General features: G+C 40.6%; 1 protein-coding gene across 4 annotated transcripts in view; it reads left to right on the top strand.

Moving 5' to 3' along the window:
- ctnna2 (catenin (cadherin-associated protein), alpha 2) overlaps positions 1-14952 on the top strand; it is a 239359-nt gene extending 224407 nt beyond the window's left edge. For 3 of the 4 annotated variants that reach the window (XM_034534786.1, XM_034534796.1, XM_034534806.1), the window contains 4 exons: positions 4060-4241; positions 5543-5648; positions 13410-13544; positions 14665-14952. In XM_034534786.1, coding sequence (XP_034390677.1) covers positions 4060-4241; positions 5543-5648; positions 13410-13544; positions 14665-14952 — 711 coding nt within the window. The remainder of the gene's footprint in view (positions 1-4059; positions 4242-5542; positions 5649-13409; positions 13545-14664) is intronic. The other variant, XM_034534816.1, reaches the window with a different exon arrangement.
- Positions 14953-18399: the final 3447 nt, after the last annotated feature.

The raw sequence follows: 18399 nt of genomic DNA on the forward strand, positions 1-18399 counted from the left end.
AACATTTACACACGCAGGAGGCAAGCACATCCATAAAAGATGTGTTTGCCTTGAACCACTGGTGATCTGCCCAGTCGGCCTCAGCCTGTCGTGTCAGTGCTTGCTGTCCTTTCACAGTCATGCCAAGAGCACACTGGTGCTCTGTGTTTCTATTCAAACAGACAAGAGAAAGTGTAATCCATTTCCTCCATAGGAGCCGACATGAGCACACTGAGGTTTACCGTCATGATCCCTCCAGGCCCCTCCAGTGTGCCGGTATCTCATACAGGACACAGGCGTAACATCTCCCTCTCACTTTCTTGATCTCACTGTCTCTCTCTTGCTCAGTGTAGAAATAAATCAAATCAAGTCCAGGGCACTCCTATGAGCCTTTGTTCCCAGTGCTTTGCCTTGTGTGGTGCTCCACTTGTCACTTCTATTATACTTATATGTTAAGCAGAATTTATTACCGCAAACATGCATAATGAGAAGGCGGAAAAACACTCAGGGGAAGGAGGCCTGTACATAGTGTCTCTCTCTATTAGAACATGCAGACAGACACAAACTCTCCTTCTTTAACACACCACGGATAATGCACAGACACACATACACACACACATCTCTGAACACAGTGATTGGATAACACTGTTGATAGGTCATCCATAAAATTGAACTCTGAGTGTCTGGGCAGTTTATTTCAAATGAAACAAATTAAAGTCATTTCAAGAAGCTGCGCTCGGTGAAGAAACCCGGAAAGCGTTCTAATCCCTGCAGACGTAGCCGAGTCGCAGAGTGTATTGGCACAGCACTCCCTCGGCCGGATTTGCCACTATGTTAAGCTCCCAAGGCCCGCTCCTTGTTGTTATCAGTAAAGTAGGGAAAGGGATTTAGGGATAAGTGAATTCTAGAGAGCAGGGGAGGAGAGCGAGGGGGGCTTCACCAAGTGCCTTCCTGCTCCCCATGACGTCCCAATTGGCTCATGTGTTACCCCTGTGCTGCAGCTTTCTTTTGTGTTCAGACAGCCCCCCCCTCCCTCCCTCCCTCACTCACTCATCCTTACCGACACTCTCTCTTTTTGTCACACCATTTCAGGGTGAACTTTGAATACCAACCAAATTCCTCAACTCTATCCTCAACATCCCTTGATCTCTAATTTTAGAAAAGGAGTTTCCAATCCAAATTGTTGAGTTTCAAGAGACTTTTTGCTCCCTTTAGCTGTTTGGGGAGAGGTTCATCTTGGTTTTATTACAGCTCTTATGTGCAGAAGCTGGAGATGAAAAGTTTTTGATTGCCCTTACAGAAATATTCAAATCTAGAAGTACTTAATTTAGTTTACATTCTTTATCTTATTCATTTCACTGGCATTTAGCAAAAACTATAAATATACTTCTCAATGGTGTACCAACCATTTTGACACCGGGGGCAAACTGCTTGGTGCAATTATAGAAATAAGTGAATAATTGATGTCTCAACAGTTGGGTGCAGGAAAGAAAAAAGCAGCAAAGATATGCTAACGATCGCCCTCGAGTCCTGAGGTCAGAGTGACATGCTTGGTGGCACAGTGCACTCATCTGTTTGGATATTGATTAGGCAGCAATTACTGTACAGCTTTTGCCTACATTATTTTTTGCTACATTTAATCATGAGCATGGAATCAGCTAATCATAAACCAGTGGACTACTGGCTACCTTGAACAAGAAACCCAAAAGCACAACTTCCCTGCAAAATGTCTGGACTAAAATGTCTTTTGTATTCTTCATGTTTATATTTATTCCTTATTGTGTGATATCTTCTCCATGAGCGACTGTGCACCTCTGTGTCTGTCCTCGGCTAATCTCACGTTCTGCTGCAGTAAACTGCATAATGTTTTGTGTGCGCCAGTTATGGCTGCATGCTCAAGGACCTCTTGTGGTTGCGGTGACTCACCCTTTTGCTTCCTGTTTAACTGTATACTGCTATTGACTGCCTGCTTACTCCTCCCTCACTTTCTTAACCCACCGTGGCCTTTATGAGCCCGTTCTGATATTACAGCTGAGTGCATCTTCGAACTTCCACCCGCTAACAGCTAACAGCTTATTGAACTACGCATACAAATAACTGCAATTGCTTCCACTAAGCTGACTGCTCTGCGGCCAGAGACACAGTTTTTCCATGTTTTTTTTATTGGGCATCAACCTCATGTTTACATGCCTTTTGATGAAAATAGACCTGAAGCCTAAATGCTCGCTTTTAGTACAGTTTACGCTGGTAAGACAGAGCTGAGATGTGTGCTGGTGCAGACATCTGAATAGACTAAAGAGTGTGGGTGAAAAACAGTCCTGACACACATACAGATGGAGGGTTAGCCAATTGTGGGTTGAATTCATTCATTCATTCATTCAATCAGTCATTATAGCAGTGGTCATTGCAGACACAGCTGGTGGAGATCTGCACAAGTACACCTTTTCTAGTTCGAACTGATTTTAATTTAAAACAAGTTATAGTTTTAATCAACAGCATAAATTTTTAAAAAGTTAATAATATAAGGCCAACTCGAAGAAGCAGGGGGACTATTGGGTTCCAATGTGTTTATAAAAGCGCTTTTGTGCGAATTAACCTATAGCCCAAACTATGTACTTAATAGGGATCTCTCTGATTAGTAAATTAACTTATAGGGGTATATTTGACTTGTGCGTGGGCAGACTTACAGCAGTTGTTTTGTTATAGATCAGATAAACAGGCGACACCTGTAAAGTGAAAGTTTGCCCTGCTGGAATCAGTGATTTGTTTTAAATAGTTTATTCGTCATTGTGCAGTCTGAATACATATTATTTGTATTTGTTTTAAATGTAAGCACCGTTTTCACCCCACATGCGGTATAATGGGATTCGCTGCCTCGTTGTTGTTTGTGTGTTTTGGCACCAGCAGCAGACGAAATCTATGTACATTGGGCTTGAGGGGGCTGGTCTTGCTTGTTTGTTTTATGCCGTTCAGGTTTATTCAAGCTAACCGCCATGAAAGCTTTGCACCACTCCGCTTACACAGTGATCAGCAGGCCGAAGCTCATGGACACATCTGTTGGCCTCTGATGAGAACGTTTGTGCCTCCATACTTCTCAATTTATGTCTGTAATTTAATTTTTCATTTTATTTTATTTTCAAATAATTTCAGAAGGACAAGTCATCTATATTTTTTGTTTTCAATTTCCTCCCAGACCACATCAAGCAGGGGACATGAGCAAAGTGACGCACTTTGTCGCTGAGCTCACCCCAAACCCCCACACACCAGCGTTGCTGCGAGATGGGAAATAAGGAACAGGGAAAAGGAGGACAATGGTGATTATTTTATTAAGAGAATAGCAATTATTGGAGGAAAGGGGTGGGGAAAAACAATGGTGACTTGTCTTTTTTTTTTTTTTGTTACTGTTACTCGGTTTCTCATCAATAGAATCGACCTAATGGAAACCAGGTTACTCTTCCTTCCATCTCACCTCCCTGGACATATTTTTTAACAAATGCATTATTCATGCTCTGGTATGAGAAGCAAGGTAATTATACATTTATCTCCAAAATAATACGGGTTCTGACTCAGCCTCCGACCTTGACACAAGATTTATGCCATTTCGGACTGCCCCCAAAGGGCCACTGAGGAAAAAATGAAGGCAAAATGGATTTGCTCTTTATGGATATAAGATGTCAAGGGGTTTGAAAAGGTCCAGTCATTAAATGTAAAGTTTAGAATGTATTTTGAAGTGTTTCAGAAGGGCAGGGTTAGTCACACTCCAAACTTAGTGTTCAAGTTTTGTAGGGCGGATTAAAAAGTAGACGTACATGAAAAATAGAACCAAATGGTGCTACAGCGCTCCCCTTTATTCATCTTTCCTCCTTAACTAATCCCTCTTCTTATTCACCCCTTTCCTCATTTCCCTATCGCTCTCTCCGTCCCAACCTTATCTCCCTCCTTTACCTAAATTCTTCTCCTCTGTTTTTTCCCTCATTCACAGCAATCCCTCCAATTTATTCTGCTCAAATGTACTCCCTAACAGCCTCTTCCTCCTCCTCTAATGCTTTTGTTTTTTCCCTCCTCCCCTGCTGCCTACAGGCTATCATGGCACAGCTTCCCCAGGAGGAGAAGGCAAAGATTGCTGAGCAGGTGGAGAGCTTCAGACAGGAGAAGTGCAAGCTGGATGCAGAAGTGGCCAAATGGGATGACAACGGCAATGACATCATTGTGCTGGCCAAGCAGATGTGTATGATCATGATGGAGATGACGGACTTCACCAGGTAAAAGTCAAAGCACAAAGCAGAACATTTTAACCTGCAATGACTGATGTTTTTGTCACTGAAAGGCAGTAGAAACAATCTGATCGCTGATGTATTATCACATTTTAAGTTCATATTGCCAATTTATTAGCAAATTGCAAAGGAAATATCTGGCTCTTACTGTAACTGCATTATCATTCGCCAGCTATTCCCTGACTTTGTTTCTCTGCCGTTTGGTGCTGGGTGGGTAATGCATAGACTACGCTATCAGCTGCCTGCTGTGTCTGAAAACAAGTTAATGTGTGTGTGAACCAAAACAGAAATGTTGCACCATAGAATCAAAACCACGAGCTGAAGAGTCATGTACAGCTGAGGCTGAGTGTCACTATGAGTAACCCCATTTTTCATCATACTCGGAGCAGCAAATCAAAAAAAGTGACAGCAAGTGGGATTCCTGAGAAACAATCTTGCCTTTGCAATGCTCAGAGCTGCAAACTGTTTTGTGAATGGCAAAGTGACCCAGACAACCTTTGTTTTACTCAGATTACATAGCGATGCTGTGATTCAAAGATATACTGTAATAGATAATCTGTTTATATTTACAATCTTGTTGCTTATGTTTACTAAAAGCCAGCAGCTTTCCTCTCAATCTCCCCCATCTGGGCACAACATATCAGGGAAATCCCTAATGCCTAGCTGATGGTTATCTGCCTCGTGTATGGATGTGTGCACCGCTCCACCATAATATGGCATGGAACAAACCAAAAAGAAAAGAACAATCTGAGCCACGAGTCATTACTCATGAGTGATTATGGCTGTGGTGCTGTGACTGCACCGTTATTACTTGGCATTGACCCCAGTTACTCAGATTGGCGTGAACAAACTAAGTAGAAATATCCGCTTAGCGCGGACTAAAAATAAGACATTACACACACAAACACACTTATCTAGCCACAATAACTTTCCCCATGCTGGCAAATCAAGAACAAATAAACACAGAACAAAGGCCATTATTTCCTACTGTATCTGCTTTGAAAATTCTCTTGTTTTGCTGTTAAAAACAGAGCCATTAAGTTTCTTTGTGATTCAAAGCCCAGCTCTATTATACATCATAAGGGACTGTATTGTATACTGTATACTGTATTTGTTACATCCGTTGGGAAATTATGTATTGTTGATTTATTGTAATGTCTCATATTCCTCCTGCCAGCCATCTGCTGCTGTAGGAGCTCAGGGGTGAGCTGTAAAGGGAAGCCCGGCAAGCCGTATTCCTCCACCCACATCACCTTTTCCCTTCTTTTTCACTCCTTGAATTTTCCCAGAGGCAAAGGCCCCCTGAAGAACTCCTCAGATGTGATCAACGCCGCTAAGAAGATTGCAGAGGCTGGTTCCAGGATGGACAAATTGGCCCGTGCGGTTGCAGATCAGGTAGATTTGTTACTGTGCTGCTGCTATCATCTGTATCTTTATACCATCTATCAGTCTGAGACTGTCTTTGCCTGTGTCATAGTAGCTGGCGGCTGAGCACATTTTGATTTGGAGTAAGTGGGCATGGACATTGGAAATCTTTAATGTGTGCATTGACAAGCCCAGCTGGAGCAGTGGGCTGTGTTACCGCATGCATTTGTCTCCCAATAGGGCCGACACTGAGAGAGCAAGACAGCAGAACCAAGTTGTGTCTCTAATATAATTAGCTCCCCACCGAGGTGTTGCATTCATTATCAGATGAGTACTTCTCTAAAACACGCTGACAGACCATTTTCAATATCTAATCAATCAGTGCTGTGCCTAGGGAAGACAGGAGTGAAAAGAATGGAGTGTGTGTATGTGTGCATACAGCAAATGAAGTGGGAGGTATTTCAGAATGCAGCACTCCAGGTAATGCATAATGTTCTTCTTCATTTCGTCTGTCTCTAATAAGCAACGAGAATGAACTTAGACACAAGGCTCACTGATTTATTAAGGCAGCCTGTTGTCATTGTAATTGCAACTGCTGGTAGCTAGCTAACTCTTGGAATAATTATTGTTGGTTTCAGTATCACACGCTGGGTCTTTTTCTCGTGCTGCTTAGCTGAGGGAATGTTGGAGTTCAAAAAATTTAGAATTAGACATATTTCTTAAGTCATGGAACTGACATGACCACCAACCAAGCTGCCGTTCCTTTGGCTTCATGTTCCAAGCATCAAACCACTCACTATTCCTAAAGTTATTTTGTTGTTTAAGATGTAGAGGAAATTTCTCCTTCATGTAAATAACTGTGGATCATACAATATGCATTACTAGAAATAACTCAATGAATCATACCTGCATAAAGGCTGCACACCTGCATTTATTGGTTTTTTTTGGCTCCCTTGGGGCAGTGCAACAAGCTGTGAACACATCATTAACATAAAGCACCTGATAATATCACCGTATAAATTTAACAGAGAAAATCGACAAACAGTGGCTTATTCACACATCCAGCTGATACAGAGAAATGTACAGTCCAATATTTCTTCAAGTTTTAGCTTTGTTTGGCCGCTAACTCCTGAGAAAGGAGAAAATCCGTTGGTGCTGTATGTATTTATTTGATTCAATATTGTCAACATATTGATAATGGACGCTTGAATAGAAGAACATTTTTAAAATATTACATTTCCATCTATAATGAATCATTCGGTGTTAAAGAATGTGGACATAGATCAGGTTCACTCAACAGACACTGTGCATATTTCTTTAAGAAAGAATCCTCGCTGCAGTGGCCACACCTTCATCACTATCCTGTAAAGGCATTATTTTCACATTCATTTAGGTGTGTGTTTTAATTGGGTTATGAATGTTCATTATCAAATGACCATGCAGAGGTTCGATCAAAACACACACAGAATACCATAATAAAGACTACTCTTTATTTCCTTTATCCAGAGCCATCTTGAGACAATATGTGACCGCGCAACAATATATGGGCGAGCCTTCCGCTGTTCGCACAGCGCAGAGTGCCTGTCCGTTTGAGTGGCCGTGGAGTCTGCGGAGCCAGAACCAGAAGGCATCTTTAGTCAAAGCTGGCACTGAGTCCACACGTCACACTGCCGTGATCTCCAGAGCATATTGCACTACAGAATAAAGTTCCAGGCTGTGAATGCATAACCACATCTGTCATGCAGTAATTACCACAAACAGAGAGATGGAGAGCGAGAGTTTTAATCTGTATGCGTCTTGTCATGTATGTACATTGTTGCATGTTCCCACCTGTGAGAAGATTTGTCTGAGGAATCTGGTCTCAGTCTGCATCACTTGTGGATGTTGTTTTGAGCAGGATCTGGGACAGAAATGACAAAGTAAACATGAACTTCCACTTTTGCGCCTATGTATTAGTTCCTTGGCTTGTAGGCTGCCAAGTGATATTCAGTGTTTAACCGGGTTTAGGTGGGAGTAAATCTGTCACATGGTGAATCACTGGCAGAGCCTGTGTCTGAATCAACAGTTTCTGTAATTAAAAGAGCAGGTGGCTTGCATTTTTTAATTCTCACTTAAATGGTTTCTAGACCAGTGTTTACTGAATATGCAAAGCCTCCTGTTACACTTCCAGAGACATCGGAAAATAAAGATGGGCTTGAGGACATGTTCATTTCCAACATGTATTATTATAAAAGTGTTTTCATGTGAGGTATTTGGGGCATCTGTTTGGCATTCAGTGAATGGACTGAGTTATCAAAAGTTAAAACAGCATAAGTTTGCTTTTATGGAGCATCCTATTGGAATTACACAACAAATAACATAACCTGATTGTTTGCCTTTATTCAGTATGAAGAAGACAAGTATTTTGCATTCACACATTGTGGTAGGTAACCTGTGTCTGTCATGAGCGCTGTGGCTTGACAGTAAGAATAAAGGCTGCTCCACTGCTTTTAGACAGGTCCCTTAAGTAGCAAACCTTGTCGCCATGACTCCACATCAGCCCTATTGATGAACAAGTGTGAAGCAGAAGGCAATTCTGCGTGGAACGGTGGAAGGACGGCGAGCTCCTTCATAGGCATTTAAGCACAGCACTTGACGTAGATAAACCCCCTGTGGCAACTCACCCCATTTCACTCCAGCAATGCTTTTTTTCTACTCTATTTCCTCCACTTCCTTCTCCTTACTCTGCTTCATTCTTTAAGTATGCGTCCTACAGACACAAGCTAGGTAGTGGAGGACAGCTGTGCAAAACATTATACACATCTATTCTGAGAATCAGAATCAGAAATACTTTATGGCTCCCCGGGAGGGATTTGGTACGCTACATTTGCTCTTATATATTAGCATAAGTTAATAGATGAAAAATAGAAATACAGGACAATGTAGAATGTAAATCACGTACATTATATATAACACAAATATAGACAGAGAATACGGGTAAATAACAAAAACAAGGAATGAGAAATACAGTATGTGCAAATAATATTAATAATTATTTATTAAATGCATGCTTAATGGCACCATTACATGATAATACGATTTGTATGCAGTTTAATCATTACTACAGATAGCAGTAATCAGAAATGCTGGGGTGAAATAAGTCCAAGGGCCAGTCTATTGACTCAGAGTGTCTGACACGCACACTGTTGCCCCAGAACACAACAAACTGGACGGCACTGGCCACCACTGGCTCATTTAACATACTCAGCATTGTCCGACAGATATTGAAGGACCTGAGCCTCCTCAGAACATAGAGACGACCCGGGTCCTTCTTTTAGAGGGCTTCAGTGCTCCTAACCCACACAGTCCAGTGTATACTCCCAAAAACATATAGTCCACAATATCCACCCCGACCGGACTGACTCACCAATAAAAAGCAATCGTATAAAAAACAGCTTTCATCACTCTGCTTGAGACAGTCAGTGTTTGATTAAAGCACCATTTGGCTTATGATTTACCTGTGCAGCTGCTTGTTGTTGATCTGTGTATATGCATGTAGTTATGTTCAGGTAAAGTATTGTAGGGTACAGAATGTAGTGTATTGTAGAATTCCTCAAACAGGACTAACAGTGCAGAACTTGGGGAGTATTTTAAGACGTGCTTGATACCGTTCGGCGGTGCAACTACGTGGCTCACTGACGTGTTTTTAGTAGTTTTTGGACAAATATGCAAAGCGCAATAAGTTGTATGGAGCTGTGGCAACACAGACAATATTTGTAGGATAAATTTATTGTTTATTGGTTTTGGTCTTTTGTTGATGGTAACAAAAGTTTATTTATGTCCAGCTTTATCCCTTAACTGTGATGTTAACTTCCCTTTCCCGTTTACTTTCTTTAAGACATTTAAGAATACTTTTGTTTTTTGCATTGTGTTTAAGTATTAAAATAAATTAGTGTTTGTAAATGCTGCTAAACATATGCACGTATTCAGACTTACAGGTTTCACTTTAGTTGTATGGTCTGAAGGCCCTGTCGCATTGACTGCAGAATGAAAAGAGCAAAACTGCTGTCGCCTTTACTGACAGCAGTGTAACCAAGCGTGACAGATGTGTAATTAAAAAGCTTCTCTGTAAAAACAAAAACTACAGTAAGCAGGAGCTCGAGAAGAGTCAGAAATGTCTTCAAAAGTCAATGTCGCTGAGTGAAGACGTTGCATCTCAAATATTTTCTCTGCTTTAATCTAATATTTGTCATGATATGTCAGTGTTCCACCGCCTCGTGCCTTTGGATGCAAACTTAAGCAAGAGCAAATCTGTTTCCCATGCTCCCACATCACACGTAGACTGTGTACCGATACGCATGTTGCAACGTGACAGATTGCAGTCACAGCTTCTAATGTAATGCTAATATAGCAGATTACAGATTCAAATAAAATCAAAAAGGAGGCGATGGTTCAAAGATTTACATGAGCGGGAACATTAGGTCACCTTTGTTAATATGTTAGTCACTGCTGATTCACTTCCATTTTCAATTCTATCTTTTATATGCCAGATTGAGGAATATAACAGAAGGAAGCAGGAAAACAAATGAATTAGGTTGTCACTTAGACATAATGAGTGGTTTCAGTATGTACGAGCACATAGTCGTAGTGCCCAGTGTCTTTGAGGGAGATGCCAGAGACTGGATGAGTAAAAAGAAAGATGACCGGCTTTCTTGAAGTCACTGAAAGATGACAGCTTACCATCAGAGAGACTTTACTTGTCCAGTCAGCTGGAAGGCATTTTGAATAACTGTGTGTAACATGTTCTATCTGAATATGTCATTTTGTCTTCACATTACCCTTCTGCTCCTCAAACATGTACTACTAGATTTGTAATGAAACATACAGAAAAGTGCCATAATTAAACAGACATTGAAATAACATATCCAATGTACTATGTCTCAGCCTGATTATGAATGAGCATCAGTGTGAGGTATAACCGGTGTTTTGACAGACTGCCACACTCTAAAGTGAGTTGCCCTCATCTCAGCACCAGAGTTCACGTCATCTTCCTAAATTATCCATCAGAAGCACGTTTCATTCATGTTGGTCCCAATTATGCGGAAAAACAAAAAATTACCAGCAGTTTCTCAGCTGGACTGAACACAACTATTCCTAAAATGCTGAGAGGAGCATTGACTGAGGTTAAAGGGAGTTTCAGAAAGGCTACGTACAGTCCCGCAGTGAAACAAAGTAGTCTGTAATGAAGGCTGTTTCACTGTGAAGGACAGAGAGAGAGAGAGAGAGAGAGCGAGAGCTTCAAATTGGCAAAGTTATGGACCATAAGCTTTATTTACATCAACCGGGAATCTGTGGAACAAATGTCCTGTTAGTCAGCTGTACAATACAGAACAATTGTGTCATGTCTGCATCAAGCTTGCTTGGTGAAGCGGTGTCTGTGTGTGTATACGTCAGCATTGTGAAGTGCAGTTAGCAGTGATGCTAGCCAGGACTGGCAGTGCAGTTCTAATGCCGAAGGAGAAGCTTCCCTCTGCCTCACTGGCTGCTCTTTGAGCTACTGTCTCTTCCCCAGTCTGCTCTCGGGGCCACTGACTGAGAGGAGGCCGGATGCTGGTGGCACTTTTGCTCTAATTTGTATTGTTCAAAGTCTGGCTCTGATAACGGTCATAACTGTAAATGTAAATTGTGCCTGGAATTGCTCTTTGCAATTTATATTTGAATATCATTCCATTTGAAAAGACTGTGTGAAGGGCACTCGTGGCCAATCAACACTATTTGTCTTTTCTCATGGAATAGAGAAGATGGCCAGCCACGAACGCTGTCCTGCAGGGGGTACCCTGATATCACTTCTCCATGTTTAACTTGCCACCCCCTCTACTCGAGCCCACAAGACAAGGAGATGAGCTGTGTATTTCACCACACCGTGCTGCTGAATGTCCTAGTTAGGAACGTTTAATATTAATGTCTAGAAGGAAGGTGTTGCTACACAATGATGCTCACAGTGTTTAAGCAGCTGATGCAGTGTTGTTAACCCACTGGGAGCTTAGTGGGCCATAGCTGACTCCTGGAAGGCTTCCAGATGGAATAATAGTGTGTGATAGTAGGAGACTTTAGGAGGCTGTCCTCGTACTCCCTGTTGGTCCATTTGCTGCACTGTATGATTGGTCTATTTGCAGTTGAAGTGGCAAAAGAGCAAGCAGGTCCATGTCAAGACTTTGGGAAGAGAAGAAGCAGAGGGATGCAAAGAAAGTGTGGCTGCTGGGGAAGCAAGTCTTTATGTGTCTCTAAGTATTACGTCCACTCATTGCTGATTGATCTGTTTTCTTCTTCTTGGGCAACATGCTGGGACAAACTTGTTTCATGTGAGATGAATTTGAAATGAGTTTGACACCCTGCAGTGAAACTCAACTCGCCTTTGAAACTCAAGCATGTAACAAACGACCAGTGAACAAATTTATGTGGAACAACATTTTGCAGGCTTAGTGAAGAGAAATGTAATTAGCGACACAAAATGCTGCAACCGTACTGTTTCTGTGAGGACTGTTGTTCTTGGTTTAAAATGGCTGCAACATCAGAGACAATGATTCCTAACACAATCCAATTTGGGAGCGAATTCCCATCTCAAACATATTTGGGAAAAGCATACACCATTTAAAACCAGATGGCAGATCTGTAGTAGGCATCTTTAGTTTTTGCAAATTTGCCTGAAATAAGGCCAAGAACCTTTATTACTCCAAATTATTTGGCTAAGTAACAGATTTGCTGCTTTGATGGCTTTGTTGTCTGTCACGATATAATTATATATTCTTTCTGTCAGCTAGCCAACCATTGGCTCTTTGATCATCACACATGATCCAGTTTTAAACAAAACAAAACACGGACCTCCTGGATTAATTGTAAAAGTCCAAACAGTTTGGTTGTGGTGCTCAAAATACGAAGACAAACGTCTTTATGCTAGTTTGCATTTGGGCAGTAACTCCTAAACCATAGTTGAGACTTTGTGGCTCAACACAAATCCATTACATGTTTGTTGTCAACTCATCCTTGATGGGTTATGAATTCTGATTTACATTTTGAAATGTATTGCTTTCATATATTTGACCCATTGATGATCTATATTTTCGCTATTACAGTCCATTTGAATACTCTTTGGCTGTCAAAAAAATCCCATCACTTACCCGCTGCCACATCATTTGAGTGTCTTTGGTGAATTCTGAATGTGAAATATATGCTAATGCTGCCCTTAATCTGATTTTACTGCTGACTGTAGAGTAAATTATCTATTACGTAGTGAAAAAGTAAACAAGGGAGTAATTTTAGACTCACAACCAGAACCTGGCACAAGAGATATTGTTTTGCAAAGGGACTTTTGTGGTTAAATCATGGATAAGAAACATATTTGACAGAAATGACATGTAAGTAGAATGTGGAGCGTAATCCCTCAATGTTACGTGCATTTTAGAATGATTATATGGCCCATATGTGTGTCAAGGGACGTTAAGATGTGCTCCAAACCGCCATCACTGGGCAAATCACGAAACAGCAGATATTGCACAGTAGCCTCAATCACCCAATTTGTACATTAATAATAATAATCGTATATGCTTTATTTTTGTTCAACAGAATTGGATAATTTTCATGCACAAAATGGCTGTTAGAAAAGATACTAAATGTCAGAGTGATGAAACTTAATACAAATATCTGCCTCGGTCTTGAACGTGTGTCGCAACACTTTCAGCAGTGCTCATTTATGGCTGTTATTATCTTCCTGGGGTTTGACAAAGTGTTTCCTTGTGCCTCTTTTCCATTCAGTGCCCTGATTCAGCGTGCAAACAGGATCTGCTGGCCTACCTGCAGAGAATTGCCCTGTACTGCCATCAGCTCAACATTTGCAGCAAAGTGAAAGCTGAGGTCCAGAATCTGGGTGGAGAGCTCATTGTGTCCGGGGTAAGTCGATCCATAAGAACAGTACACGGTCAGAAGTCCATCCATAAGAACAGACCGACTTATAATACCAGAAAGATGCATTACAGGCCTTTTTTCCATTTATATTTTTCATGCTTCATGAATTATATTATCCCTCGTAAAACTACCATCAGTAAAGTATCCCCTAATGCTTGTCATTCTCCATTTCGAGCTCTCAGTTTTAATGAAACCATATTTAGTTTACAGCAATATGTTATAGTTTGACCAGAATTATCTCCGCTGAACTCTCAGGTATACTTTTGGTTAAATATTAAAATTTCCATCTGCAAAGCCAATACTTTATTATCCAAAAATGATTTAATATATTCATAAAGCTAATAAATACTGTTTGATTCAAATAAAGGTAAAGTTAGTCAGATGTAGATGTGAGAAGTTTTTCCTTTTAAAGTAGACTTTTGATAGAAGAAAATGAATCATCAACATAATCATGTAGTGAACTATTATTGGCTCATGTCATCATAAATGTGATCAGTAAATGTGTTCTTTATTGATCAGTGTGCATCCAGATATGCACATTTTGGGACATAAAAAAAGGGGGCATCGGTCCATTCCTACTGTTTTTGACTTCCTTATTAACTGCCTTAGAATGATTTATTCCTTCTATTTAAAATCAATCTTTACTTTGGGCTTCCTTGTGTCTTGTGTTGATACAGTTCCTAATTTCTCAGGACTCTATTCTAATTTGTCTCACATGAGATATGCAAGCCCTGCTGAGATTTTAACCTTTTCATGGTGGCCAGCTGGAATCCACACTCATTAAATCTAAACATTTGACTCGTCTCAGTGTGGGGTAGGAGGAGGCCCACTGGCCGCCGACCCTTAAATGTCAGCCAAACAAAACAGACTGAGACAGACGTACACCTGACCCCTGCCTCTGCTAATTAAGAACTGCTAAAATAAGATGTCACATAGCGAAGGCCATGTTTTTATCCAGCTTAATTGACAGTTTCCACACAGAGCTCCTAGATTTCGGACATAGCTATTATGTCCTAATATTCTTGTTGAGTTCATGAAAGACTTTTTTGTCTCGACCCTTAGTGTTTATCTCTTTCTTCCCTTCAACTGTCTTTGCCCCTTGTAGCTGGATAGTGCCACTTCCCTGATCCAAGCAGCTAAGAACCTCATGAACGCAGTGGTGCTGACTGTAAAGGCTTCTTATGTAGCCTCCACCAAGTACCAGAAGGTGTACGGAACAGCAGCCGTTAACTCACCCGTGGTGTCTTGGCGCATGAAGGCCCCTGAAAAGAAGCCTCTGGTAAAGAGGGAGAAGCCCGAGGAGTGCCAGACACGTGTGCGACGAGGCTCCCAGAAGAAACACATCTCCCCTGTCCAGGCCCTCAGTGAATTCAAGGCCATGGACTCGTTCTAAATAACAACAAAATGTAATGCTCACCCAAGAAAAACATCAAAACCTGACGGTGACAAGTTAAAGAAAAGGTTCCTTTTTAAATTGTGTTAACCCACCTGTGTGTGCTTGGTGACGCCTCAGGAGGACTTCAGAACATATTAAATTGCCACCCTGCAGCTCCTGTGAAAACTGTGGGCCCCATGGCCGACAGGAAGCCGGCACACACCCACCACTATTTATCGATCTTAATGTAGCTTAATATGTGAGAGCCACAATGTGTCACAAACACAAGTACTTTTGAAAATATGGGAGTTAAAAAAAGGAACATATCAGAGGAGGAATAGTGGCACTAAAAAAAAATAAAAAATGTGGCAGTTGATATAGCTGTATCTTTAACTTGCTACTGACTAGCTGCTTATATACACATTAAAACTGTTTGAATGGAAATCCTGAATGGTTCAGATAAGGAGTTATTCTGAAGGGAATATGTCAATGTTGGTATCCTCCCTCTAGATATTTTCTTTTTCAATTTGAATGTAACCTTTAGTGCTAGGAATTATTTATGTTTAAGATACCTGGAAGTGTTGGCATCCAAGTAGTTTCCTTGTTCCTGATGATTATAATAATAATCCATACAGTGTTTTTTTCCAAAGCACACTTATGGTCTATTGTATTGCCTTTTTAAATTCAATTTATTTAATTATTCCATCACTAACTATGATGACCTTGATTGGAAGTTGTGTAGCGTATAAATATAGACAGAGAGGTTTGACTAGTTGTGGTTTGCTCAGAGAATAGAATCCCCTGCATACAGTACCTTTATATTCACCCTTCTCTAATAAATCCCTCAACTTGATCCTAATGGTTTCATGCGTCTTTCTTACTGTCAGTAGCTACCAATATGTGTGTTAGTATTACAGCAGCGATGCCTTTTATTAATCTAAACAATCTGACATCATCATTTTCATGCGAGATGAAAAGATTCCATTGAAGAAAAAAAATCTATGAGTATTAAAAGCTTACAAGAAAAGTCATATTGATTCAGGGTCAAAGGTCAAGTTTTTTACTTTTTCTCTGTTACCACAACCAGGTTTAAAGTTTCCTTTTTTCCAGTAATATATTTGAACATCGAAAGGTTTACCACACAATTTTGTACAAATATTCATGGCATATATCCTAATACCTTTGAGTATCCCCTGACCTTTCCACTTTTTTTTGTGAAATAAACTGTCGGATGGATTGCCATACAATTGGGTCCATACATAAGTCATGTTTCTACTGTAATTAATTGTAAAAATAGTGATTCTATCTAGTGCCATCATCAAACATCAGCATGTTAGCAAACTCCTCGAGGTATGGCATTTCTTTAAAATACAGTTTCTCCGTTTTCTTGCCATCCGTCTAATGAACAGATCAAGCTGTATCTATTGCTTGTGGTCTCACAGGTCACTGCTGACTCCATGTCGAAGGTATATAAGCCAGTATTGACTGCTGAAGTCCCTGTCAATTTCTCTTAAGCCTGCTGAGTTGTTGAGGGAAAGAAAAAACAGATTGGAGAAGAGGAAAAGAAGTGAGATAGCTGGGAATCAACTAACACATCGCCAGTCAGCACGACAAGAAACCCCAGAATGCTCTGCTCTGAATGTTAAGGTCTGAGATCTCTAAAGGAAAGTCATTGTGAATACTACAAATGTAAAGTTTGTATAGCTCGTCTGGTCTTTTGGAAAGCACTGAGACCTGGCTGCGACCTCACTTCAAGCCGAGTGATTCCAGTAAATAAGTTCATTTTTAAAGACAGTCGAATGCATTCTTTTCAGATAATGACTCTATCAAGTCCTTACAGGCATCTCCGGCACACCCTGCTATTAAACAGGGAGAGTAAATCAATTGATTGCTTAACACGACCTTGATCCCTCATGAATCAAATCAAAAGCATTGACAAGCATAATTGTCTCAATAATGGCCCACGGGACACTAGTTAAGATAATGCAGCAGTTTAGTCACTGATAAAGAATAAGGCTCTTTATGTCTCCTCATTGTACCGCTAATGGCCATTAAAGACAACATGCATCAAGCATCCGTGCATCACCAAAGTACTCTGCGTTTAGGAAATGGGGCCACAGGAGCGGAGTTGTAACACGGTCCAGTTAATGGGGGGATTAATTTGTGGCTGTGGCTCAGTCTAACTGCAACAATCCCTGTGTGTATCCATTGCTACCCTCCAAATAAAACATGACATGATTCTCCTTGAATTAAAAATAAATAATGATGGTAGCAGACATGCCACTGCAGTGTAGGATATTGGTACTTTGATTTGGAGATGTCTTCATGGGACGTGCTGTATTAAAGGATTACAACAGTGTTGTAGTCGAGTTAAACAAACATCCATCCAACCATACAGAGAGGAAAATGTCGTACAAGTCCCAGAGACAGAATAGTTGGCTTTTTTGGCCTTCTGACACTAAACACACTGGAGACTCTGCCCTCTGCACAGATGGACACCAGCATTGGAAAGGGACCTCTGTGTCAGAGATGATGTACTTGAATAATCGTTGACCTGATGTCATAGTCAAAGGTTAAAGACCAGAAAGGTTTCTAACTGAAGAGAAACATAACAGTTAGTCACCTTAGTTCTGAATGTGGTTCAGAAAAGACACACATTCTTCAGTTGCAATTGGTTTCCCTCACATTTGTGATACAACACACTTAATACATATTCTGCAGTGGAAGTATAATTTCAGTATTAAACCTTTTGACAGACACATTGCATTCCGTTATGTGGAGATTTCAACTGAACTTCAAACTTTGCCTTCTTTATTCATCTATAGCTCTAAATGTTCTTCCAGGAAACGGTCCAACTGGTTTCTTATGCTAATTTTCTCTAGCGAGCAGACAGCTGAGGAGAGTGCAGAACTTTTGTGATCTCTTCTGAATTCTGAGATATGCTCTGCACATGTCTGGGTAAGTCTGGGTAAAAGGCACGCACACATCTCCTCGTGCCAGTAATTATTTTTGCATGTTTGCTTCAGATCCAACTTAACTCCTTGAATGGTCCAAAGAAGTTAAGGGTCATGCACTTTCAATGTGGCTGCCTCATGACTCATGATTAAGAATTATTGACGAGGGGAGGAAAAGCTATCTGATCTAAGAAGCTTGGTCAGTGACGAGCCGAGCGAGCTCATTGTAAACTAGCAAGCTTGTTAGTTTGGTTGCTAACAGTTCAAACTGTTTTCTTAAAATTACATATTTATAATATCAACTTCTGTCTCAAAACTATCAGCAAACAATTCCTCTTATGTGGATGGAAGTGAGTAATCCAACATGCAATCTTACAGGCTGAGATTCCATTGAAATGTTATTTTTGTTCTGACTACTGGAAAGGAAAACGCTTCCTATCCAAGTCTTCAAGAGCTTTTATACGTTGTCTTTCTATTTTAATTAATTCATTAATTGTTTGGTATAATGGCT

The sequence above is a fragment of the Cyclopterus lumpus genome, chromosome 1 (assembly GCF_009769545.1).
Source record: "Cyclopterus lumpus isolate fCycLum1 chromosome 1, fCycLum1.pri, whole genome shotgun sequence".
NCBI classification, from domain to species: domain Eukaryota; kingdom Metazoa; phylum Chordata; class Actinopteri; order Perciformes; family Cyclopteridae; genus Cyclopterus; species Cyclopterus lumpus.